The 11638-nt window shown below is 38.5% G+C and overlaps 1 protein-coding gene across 1 annotated transcript in view; it reads left to right on the top strand.

The window, feature by feature from the left end:
* LOC106871450 (CDC42 small effector protein 2) overlaps positions 1 to 11547 on the top strand; it is a 38054-nt gene extending 26507 nt beyond the window's left edge. The window contains exons 3-5 of the mRNA XM_014917921.2: positions 4646 to 4783; positions 6782 to 6932; positions 10292 to 11547. Coding sequence (XP_014773407.1) covers positions 4646 to 4783; positions 6782 to 6925 — 282 coding nt within the window. The 3' untranslated portion in view covers positions 6926 to 6932; positions 10292 to 11547. The remainder of the gene's footprint in view (positions 1 to 4645; positions 4784 to 6781; positions 6933 to 10291) is intronic.
* Positions 11548 to 11638: the final 91 nt, after the last annotated feature.

Genomic DNA, 11638 nt, shown 5'->3' with positions numbered 1-11638 from the left:
ATATATATATATATATATATATATATATATATATATATATATATACACACACACACACACACATATATGTGCATGTGTGTTTGTGTGTGTGTTTGTGTGTGTGTGTGTATTTGTGTGCATGTATATTATTGAATGTGTATGTGTTTGAAATATGTCCCTTGTGTCCTTGTATTTGTGTGTGTGTGCGTATATATGTGTGTGTATCTATTATTGAATGTGTGTGTGGTTGGCATGTGTGTTTTACAAAGTCAGTGATTGCTTAGTCAAAGTATGAAATTTCTCTTCCTCTCGCCTAGTTTTTACCCTCAAATGGCTGAGAAGAATTTCATTAAATATATAAATAAATAAACACACATATACTTTCTGTGTGTGTATATACATGTATAATTGGGTGCCTTGTCTACTTAATCTTATCGGTTATTTGGTATATATAATTGGGCTAATATTTTCATCTCAGCAATACACACACACATATAAAACACAACCAGAGATGCTATACTTAGCCCTATGAACTAAGTTTTGTTTTAACACAAGTGAACTCTTTGGTTTTAAGAGATAGAAATCACTCAAACGATGTAATATAATTTATATTACTTGTGTTATATCTCTTAAAACCAAGTGTTTGCTACAGTTCAAATATTATTTGTTTTTAAGGCTACATCTAGTCTCTCAAATGCTTGTGAAACATGTAAAAACGTCTTCAGTTGTATTCTTTTTTATTTGAGCTGTGAGCTATGGTTGGAAGGTTATTTCTTTACTCTGTGTATTTTGCTCGAATTAAAATACAACTTGCTTTTTAAGGTCACATCTGGTGTCTCAGATTTTAGTCAAAACATGCAGCCATACCTGCACCTATGCTTAATTAGAATATCAATTGCTGTTGCTCACCAGGTGCTCCTGTTGTTAGCATTGTTTGCAAAAAGAAAACAACAAAGACAATCCAAATTCTTGAAACTGAAGCAATGAGCAGTTAGATTTCCACAAAGTACATCATCTTTTACTTGTTTCAGTCACTAGACTGCGACCATGCTAGGGCACTGCCGTGAAGAATTTTAGCTGAAATGACCCCTAACTATTTAATTTTTTGAAGGCTGAGACTTATTTTATCAGTCTCTTATGCTGAACTGCTACTAGAACATAAACACACCAACACTGGTTCCCAAGTAGGTGGGTGGAAGACAAAGAAACAGAAACAAACACACACACACACACATGCATATAAAGTTAGGAGTTTTGTTGGTCCTTCACTCAACTGCGCCCTACACAGTAATCAAGGTGGTTGCAGTCTGGGGAGTGAGGTGGCCTGATGTTAGGTGCAAAGTGGTTGCAGAAATTATGTGACAGCCAGGATTCAGTTCTCCTGCTTGTGTGGCATGGTTCAGAGTCCTGTTGTCAGACATAGAGTCTTCCAGCAGTCACCCTCATGACCCAAGGCAACACTACCTCCTTCAGGCACTTGACGTAGGCCTCCATTTTGATTTTGAGGCCATGTGGGGAGATGAATAGAAGCATAGCATTGCCATCACTAGTGCTCACTCCAAACACCATGATGTTGACAGGATGTTTTATTTTTATTACTCTCAGTACATGTCCTCAGATTGACACCCAAACACTCTGATATGTTCATATTGGAGATTCCGGTGCAAATGCCAAACTATACAGTATGTTGTTTACAAATTTTTGGCAGAGCGAATTGTGTCATGATACTGTTTTTCTCGTTGACAGTGCCCAACTGACCCTCCCATACTGTGTAAGTGACAAAATCAAAAAAATGCATGCACAAAATTTAAAACATAAAATGGCAACAATTTATTCATAGCACTCTATATATATATATCAAGCATGGTTGTTGCCAGTGTCGCTGAACTGGCTCCTGTGCAGGTTGCACGTAAGAAACACGTTTTGAGTGTGGTCGTTGCCAGAACCACTTGACTGGCCCTCATGCCGGTAGCACGTAAAAGCACCCACTACACTCTCGGAATGGTTGGCGTTAGGAAGGGCATCCAGCTGCAGAAACTTTGCTAGATCAGATTGAGCCTGGTGCAGCCTCTGGCTCACCAGTCCTCAGTCAAACCCATGCCAGCATGGAAAGCAGGCGTTAAATGATGATGATATGTATATATGATGGGCTTCTTTCAGTTTTACTCACAAGGTTTTGATTTGAACCTGAGCTATAGTAAAGAACACTTGCATAAGATGCCACACAGTGGATTGAACCTGAAACGATGTGGTTGGGAACATACTTCTCACCCACTTATCCATGCTTGTCCCCATGTTATATATTAACCTATATTAACTCCAATGGTTGAATTTTCATTTCTGAACCAAAATATGTAGTCATGAAATCTTTGAGTCATTTTTTTTTTTCCTTTTTTGGTATGGAAACTTCAGCACCATCCTGTTTTTCCCTCTATGACAGCATGGCAGCTGTTTAGTCTTTGGAAGGGTAGTTTTTGAGGTGAATCATATTTGAAACAGAATTCTTGTCACTTGTAGAATGCTTAGTGTTATGAGTTGTAAAAGATAGCCTCCTACCACTGACCCTGGCACCCTACTTCCGTCAGAAATAGTAAAGAACAGATGGCGTTGAAATAGAAATCCTTTCGTCTATCAAATAATTGGAACGGAGACAAATGGAAGGAAATAATCTGTTCTAATATTTTGTGGTGAGAGTTAATAGTTTCCACTTGGTGGAATGGTAAGTGAAGAATTTCACAAATGTTTTTGTGTGAGATCAACAAGTTGTCAGTTTTTTTTCCTGTGTGTGTGTTTTGTATACTCTTTACTCTTTTACTTGTTTCAGTCATTTGGCTGCGGCCATGCTGGAGCACCGCCTTTAGTCGAACAAATTGACCCCAGGACTTATTCTTTGGAAGCCTAGTACTTATTCTATTGGTCTCTTTTGCTGAACTGCTAAGTTATGGGGACATAAACACATCAGCATTGGTTGTCAAGCAATGCTAGGGGAACAAACACACACACACACACACACACACACACACACACACACACACACACACATATATATACACATATATACGACGGGCTTCTTTCAATTTCCGTCTACCAAATCCACTCACCAGGCTTTCGTTGGCCCGAGGCTATAGTAGAAGACACTTTCCCAAAGTGCCACGAATTGGGACTGAACCCAGAACTATGTGGTTGGTAAGCAAGCTACTTACCACGCAGCCACTCCTGCGCCTATATATATGTATATATATATATATATATATGTGTGTATATATAATATAGTAGTACTTGTATATAATACATGGTGAATTTTTTCTACTTTACCATTAATACGTGTTACCTAATATGATTTTATTTATTCAAACACGAATCCTTTATCATCTTCTATCTTTAACTCATTCTCTTTCCTCCACTTCTTCAGCCTTTTGCTTACATTAACTATCTCATTTTAGCTTCTCATATACCACTTCCTCACGCTAAACTTCATTCTTAAGTACAGAATTTTTAAAAATACACTTATACCACTTACTGATTTCAATGGTTAGTGCTAATTTTAATTTAAATTCTGGATTATCTTCCCATTGGACATTTCTAATACTAATTTGCCCTACGCTACTTATATGAAGCTATAATTCTAATTTCCATACTCATCTATAGCGGGACTGTCTCCAATACCTCTTTACTTATATCTTCAAATAACTGTTGAAGCTGTTAATTATGGTTACATATCCAACATGACTCCCATCTCTTTCTCATACAGATACCAACATGAATCTTCTAGATCCAATTTTTTCTACTATATTCCTTTTAAGTTCCTTGTATTATGGTTTTCTTTCTTTCCTGCACTGAAGAGTATATTGGTATTTAATTAATTTAATTTAATTCAATCATGAAGTTGTATTAATATCATATCTATGTACGAAACAACAGTCTGCAAGAATCAAACTTCTTATAAATTTTAACAACTTGTCTCCTCCATTTTTAATAAAATCGATGGGATCTATGGAACTTCATTCCATAAATTCATACATTATATACAAGTACTACTTTCATCATCATCATCATCGTTTAACATCCACTTTCCATGCTAGCATGGGTTGGACGATTTGACTGAGGACTGGCTAACCATAAGGCTGCACCAAGCTCCAATCTAATTTGGCAGAGTTTCTACAGCTGGATGCCCTTCCTTATGCCAACCACTCTTCGCAAATTTACACCTGGAAACTCCCAGCAAAATATGAAGAATCAACATTAGAAATCTTTTTTGGAAATTTCCAATTAAAGGATGAACCCACATTCAACCTTTATGCATCTATATTAATATTATTTCCTTTATGTATATGTATATATATATATAGATATATATATATATATATGTATATGTGTGTGTGTGTGTGTGTGTGTGTGTGTATGTGTATATCATCATCATTTATTCTCCATCTTCCATGCATGAATATGAGATTATATAAATGGCAAAGAAACAATAAATTATGTAATTAGCTTCATTTCCTTACAGCTGTTTCTGGTATAAGTTGCAATGTTCTCATGGTTGTGTGCTTGTGTATCATCTTATAGCTTCACCAGAACTTCAAAATCGAATAACACACACACACACACACATGTACTCATGCATACACGCTTATGATTTATTTATATTTTTATTGTTATTTTCCAGCAAAAAAGGCGGCGAAGAAAAATCGACGCAAGTATGATAGGTCTACCAACAAATTTCCAACACACGGGACACGTAGGGTCTGGTGATGTAGGAAATAGGAGCTATGGCATGTCTGGTGAAGAAGGAAGTCGAAACCATGTAAGTACATCTATTGCATTTGGGAATTAAGGGGTCCTTATATATATATGTATATGTATGTGTATGTGTGTTATGTATATATGTGTATTTATGTGTTATGTATATATGTGTATTTATGTGTATATCTATGAGTATAAATTATTATTATTATAAGGACGGCAAGTTGACAGAACTGTTAGCACACTGGGCGAAATGCTGAGTGGTATTTTGCCTGTTGCTACGTTCTGAGTTCAAATTCTGCTGAGGTTGACTTTGCCTTTCATCTTTTCGGGGTGGTGGTTGATAAAGTAAGTACCAGTTGAACACTTGGGTCAATGTAACTGATTCATCCCGTCCCCCAAAATAGCTGCCCTTGTGGCAAAATTTGAAACCATTATTATTATTATTATTATTATTATTAATCGTTTAAAGTCCGCTTTCCATGCTAGCATGGGTTGGACGATTTGACTGAGGACTGGTGAACCAGATGGCTGCACCAGGCTCCAATCTGATTTGGCATTGTTTCTATAACTGGATGCCCTTCCTAACGCCAACCACTCCGAGAGTGTAGTGGGTGCTCTTACATTCAGTGGGACTGAACCTGGAACCATGTGGTTGAGAAGCAAGCTTCTTACCACACAACCACTATTGCTCCTAATAATTTTTTCAAAATGTTGAGGAGTCAACCAGGAGGGTTAAGGATTTCCAGGCCCTGCTCTCTTCAAACCCCTCACCATACATTGCCAGTTAGTCATGCTTAACGGAATGAATAAAGGAACGACACGACAGAAACTGCGAGCGTTATTATTCATCCACCATAAACATTTCATAACTCAACTCTTTCTCATGTGATCTACGTTGTTTTAATTTCCCTCGTTAAGTTAAGCAATTAGCTTTTGTTTTGTTGTTTTGAAACATAAGTTGATGTTGAAATGCTACCTAGATTGCAAGTGTAATTAACATCAGACAATGTCCACATTCTTCACCATCATGCCTTCATTTCTCTGCTTCTCTCTCTCTCTCTCTCTCTCTCTCTGCCATTTCTTCTTCGTTTTTCTCCTTTTATTTTCCTCTCTTTCTCCCTTCTTCTCCAATCATTGAGCCAATCCTATCTGATGCTCTTGATGTGAAGACCGATCCTTTTGTGATGGAGCTGCTGACACAGCAATAGCAGTTGCAGCCAGCCAGCCAGCCAGCTGTTATCTCTGTTGGGTCAGCAGTCAACAAATATATTTCCCTGTTGGAGAACATTCCTTGTCCTTGTTGTCATCGTCATCATCCTCTTACCACTCCTCTTCTTTTCCTGTTGCTACTCTTCTTCATGGCTGATAAATCGGTCATGTGGCCCTTACCTAGGAAATCTTATATTTCTCAGGAAAACATCCATTTTCTCCTATATTTAGAATTCCACTTACAAACGAAAAAAGGAAAAAATATCCATTCTTTTTTTGTTTACTTGCCAACAAGAAAGGTCTTTATGCATTCCACTTGATCTGCTAATAACCAATCCTTCTTCAGAATTACTCATTATAGACTCAACCTTGGCTGTGTGGTTGAGAAGTAAACGTATATATATATATATCTATTTTACCATGTGACATCTTTAGGATTACAGCTGTTTCGCAACCTTCTTCATATAGTATTAATTTCAGGGTGGAAGAAATTATGGTTACATGTTTGCATTGATATGCATGTTTGGCATTACACAATACTGTTGTATATTTACAAATCAATGCAATTAGAGAAAGCCAGCTCATCAGATCACTGGAACATGGCCTAGTAGTTAGAGTGTTGCACTCAAGATTGCCAGATCGTGTGTTCAGTTCCCAGATTGGGTAGTATGTTTTGTTCTTGTGCTAAATATTTTTATTTCACGTTACTCTACTATTACTACTACTACTACTACTACTACTACTACTACTACTTGTATCCCATAATTTTCTAAATAACAATTTCCTGTGTCCTCTGACCCCCATGTTAATAACTTGTGTTTTTTTTTTGTTTTTTGTTCTTTTCCAGTTAAATTGCATTCAGGTCCAGATGTCTTCCAAAGGGGGTTATGGCTCCAACTCGCCGGACGGGGGCTTAGACCTTCTTTCGACCGTTGAACATCAGATCCCATTGAAAGATTTACAAAAAGAGAATGTTGAGAACCACACTTAAATATCATGTAAGTTATCCTCAACTTGGTTATTTCTGTAGGGGTGGTCACTGCACAAACCATTTTGTTGTTTGCTGTTCTTTAGCACCATACAGCAGCCCTAACCAAGCAAGGCTACAGTCAAAGACATTCCAACCATGGCCATTCTGTTGTCTAATGTATGTGTGTGTTTTTCTGTTGTTGTATGAGAGAATAAAATGTGAATTTTAGATGGAAACTAAAAGAAGCTTGTTGTGTGTGTGTATGTGCAGGTGCATGCATGTACAAGGGGGTGTTGAAAAGTTCCTGGCCTTGAGTAAGAGAAAATACAGGAGGGTTGCGAGCTGGCAGAAACGATAGCACGCCGGGCAAAATGCTTAGCGGTATTTCGTCTGCCAGTACGTTCTGAGTTCAAATTCCGCCAAGGTCGACTTTGCCTTTCATCCTTTCGGGGTCGATAAATTAAGTATCAGTTACGCACTGAGGTCGATGTTATCGACTTAATCCCTTTGTCTGTCCTTGTTTATTCCTTCTGTGTTTAGCCCCTTGTGGGCAATAAAGAAATAAGAAAATACAGGAGGGTCAGTTAATTATGGTTTTATCGAATGTCTTCCCTTCATGGATTCACGAACTTATTGCAGTGGTCCTTCAGTTTTTCTAAACCCTGTAAAAGAACTCAGAAGGTTGGATGTGCAACCTGGCCTTTCACAATAATTTTCAGCACACCCCTCGTCTATATATACCATCGTCATCGTCATCATCATCATCGTCGTTTAACATCTGCTTTCCATGCTGGCATGGGTTGGATGGTTTGACTGAGGACTGGCGAGCCAGAAGGCTGCACCAGGCGCCAATCTGATCTGGCAATGTTTCTACAGCTGGATGTCCTTCCTAATGCCAACCACTCCGAGAGTATTGTGGGTGCTTTTACATGCCACCGGCATAAGGCCCAGTCAGGCGGTTCTGGCAACGGCCATGCTCAAAAGGTGTTTTTTATGTGCTACCTGCACGGGAGCCAGTCCGGCGGCACTGGCAACGGCCATGCTCGAATGTTGTTTTTCACGTGCTACACACACACACACACACACACGAAACAAATAAAAGGTATATACTACTGAAACAAATAAAAGGTATATATATATATATATATATATATATATATATAACAGGCTTTCATAGAGTGCCACACAGTGGGACTGAACCCAGAACCATGTGATTGAGAAGCAAACTTCTTACCACACAGCTACTCCTGCGCCTGTATGTATGTATGTGTCCTTGTGTTTATTTGTACTCACACCCATCACTTGACAACTGATGTTGGTTTGATTATGTCCCTGTAACTTAGCAGTCCTGGACTTGAAAAATAAATACTGGATGGGGGTTGATTTGTTCACTCGTTTGGCTAAACCCTGTGAGGTGGTGCCCCAGGATGGCCACTGTCTGGCGAATGGAACTAGTGAAAGATAATAAATGCATTCATCTAACTCATACCAGCATGGAAAAAAATGGACGTAAAACAAACAACCAAATCGATAAAAGCTTTGTGGCACCCTGAAGATATTGTAGAAAACTCCTCTACCCCCTGAGATTGAACCTGAATCCATGTAGTTCATAAGCAGACTTCTTTGGCACACCGCTACATGTACGACAACATGTGACGGAGGGCGTTGTATTTATTGATCTGCGGCTTTCCATTACATGTGGCCCTCCTTCTCTGTTCCTTTTTGCTTATACTGTGTCAGTGACCCTCACCACTGACTGACTGAGGAAAAACTTCTTCTCCCCCCCCCCATCTGTCACATACAAGTTTGTACTGAGTGACAACCCTGTGTATGCTCTGCTGTTTGGCCCATTCCCCATTCACCAGTTGCTGGCTTGTCACATATCTTCCAGTGTCACTTTGACCTCGCTTCTTCCTTCCCTCCTCTCCTCCCTCCTTCTCTCTATTTCCACTTTCTCCCACCCACCCCACCCCCCTCATAAAATATGCCCTGTCTGTACAAATATTACCACTCACTTCTCTCATACACCTCACCACTACACCTGGCCTTGTCTGTTGTCAATGGTTTGTTAACATTAGCAGTGTCGAAGCTGTCGAAGCTGTCGGTGGTGTTGGTGGTGTTTGAGGCATGGCTACATGATTAAGAAGTTTGTTCTGTAACCACATAGTTCCCAGTTTCAATCTTGCTGTGTGACACTTCTGGTAGAGTCAAATCCTTTGAGCAGAATCAGGTTGTCTGGTTGGTGAGACTGTGCAGAAGCCTGTTGGATGGTTTGCCTGAGTATACTGTATATATACTTGTATGTGTATACATACATACATATATATGTATACATGCATGCAAACGCACACACACACACACACGTATGCATGTGTATATATATATATCATCATCGTTTAACGTCCGCTTTCCATGCTGGCATGGGTTGGACGGTCCGACAGGGGTCTTGGAAGCCAGGAGGCTGTACCAGACCCCAATCTGATCTGGCAGTATTTCTACAGCTGGATGCCCTTCCTAACGCCAACCACTCCGAGAGTGTAGTGGGTGCTTTTTATGTGCCACCGGCACAGGGCCCAGAGGAGCTGGCATCGACCATGATCAGTTGGTGTTTTTTACGTGCCACCAGACGGAAGCCAGTCAAGGTGGCACTGGCATCGGCCATGTTCGGATGGTGCCTTTTACGTGCCACCGGCATGGGGGTCACAACCACAATTTACATTTGATTTGGTTTTGATTTTGCTGTTGATGTTGATGTACCTGGCTCAATAGGTTTCCTCAAGCACAGCATGTCACCCTACAATCCAAGGTACTTTTGAGTGGGCTGGTTATGCGACACTAGTATAGGTTACAGCTGTGAACTCACTTAATTTACTTGGTCTTCTCAGTGACAGCATATCTCCAGAGGTCTCGGTCTTCTGTCATTGCCTCTGTGAGGCCCATATGTATATGTATGTGTGTATATATATATATATATATAATAATAATATAAATAATATACAAATATATGCATATATCCATATATATATGTACATACCTACATGTATATGTATACATACATGCATATATGGGTACAGGACATCAAGAAAACGCTAAACACAATGAGAAAGGAAAACATAAAAACGAAAACATAGAAAATGACTTTTTACGAACAACGAAAAAAACAAAAAAAAAACAGAAACGATACATGCAACATAAAGAGTATACCCCTTCGTCAGTTGTCCCTCTTTCATCTACTCCACGTTATATATATATATATATATAAATATATATATATATATATATGTATGTATGTATGTATGTGTTTTATTTTTCCCTTTGGAAAGTAAAATCTTATCTCTGAATTATAAATTGTCTTCTAATAATTTTTTTCTTTATTTCTTTTTCCAGGATTTCCTAAAGTGTGCAACATTTTCTATTTCATCTTTTCACACAACAAATTCCCAATATGGTACACAGATTTGATTTCAGAATCTGGGATAGAGAGAAAGAGAGAGAGAGCACAAAGAAATGATCTGCTGCAGCAGCATTAGCAACTTAAAATCTTTTCCCTCCATTTCTAAACCAGTCATCCTGCTGATTTACATAAATTAAAACTCTGGATAATGTCTCAAACTTCAAGAAGCTCTTCACCATGCGATGTGTTAAAAAAAAAAAAATGAAAAAAAATAAAAGTTGAAAAATAGAGTACCTGCCAGTTTATCTACGATGTACATTGTTGACCTCATGGGGTTTTGCTTCTATTTTTTTTTTTTTTCCTTTTTCATCAGTGATACAGTGAGTGATATCAACAACAGACACTGCCGCTGCTCTACCGCAGCCTCCGAGCCAGTGAAATATGGTTGCTCATGCAAGCAATGCAAGGCCTCTGCAAACGTGGAAACATCTTGCCATGTTTACAATTTTTTTCACATCTCTACGACGATTCTTCGCATTAACAAACCATGCACTCGAACTTACACTCGCACACGTACAAGCACACGCATGCAGGTACATTCTTATTATGCGAAATGACTGCCATATGGACAGGGCCCTATAAATGGTAAATTCATTTGTCTCATAGAATTTATAATGAACAAGGACACCATCATTGATGGTGACTTGTACAGAAAATGAAAATGGTTCAGTTTGGCAGCCAATGTACCATCTTCTCTGGTGGTAAAAGTACCACATATGGGTGATATATGCATGTATATATATACATGCATACATGAACTCCTGCAAAAGCATTCTATTTGGGTAAATATTGCATTCTCAAGATGTGGTAATGCTCTACCATTTTCAGGTATTAAAGGTACCCTCCTCTAGTGGTGATATGTGTGTATATATACATACATATACACTCATGCACATACATATATATCACCATCACCTGGTTGTAAATATGCTCTCATCTCGTAAGTAAAGGTGCCATTTTTGCCTCTACTGTGAAAATGCCATCATCTTTCTCTTCATAAAGATTCCAGCATCCGGAGGTGAATATGCAATCGTCTGCTGGTAAAGGTAACATCGTCTGGTTGTCATATACTATCGCCTGTTGGTAAAGATGTCATCTTGTACTGGATTTAAAGCTAACATCCTGTCACTGATTTCTGCTGAGATTTTGTTTTTTTTAATTCTTTTTTTTTTTTTAACTTCACAAACAACAATATAAATGTTCATTTTTAAAAAAAATTTTTTTTAACTCAAATAAAATTTTTAAAAAATGAGAGTTGAGAAATGACAATGATTGCTCGC

The sequence above is a fragment of the Octopus bimaculoides genome, chromosome 23, assembly GCF_001194135.2.
Source record: "Octopus bimaculoides isolate UCB-OBI-ISO-001 chromosome 23, ASM119413v2, whole genome shotgun sequence".
NCBI lineage: Eukaryota > Metazoa > Mollusca > Cephalopoda > Octopoda > Octopodidae > Octopus > Octopus bimaculoides.
Note: the sequence above shows the minus strand (reverse complement) of the source record. Positions and strands in the feature narration are given on the sequence as shown.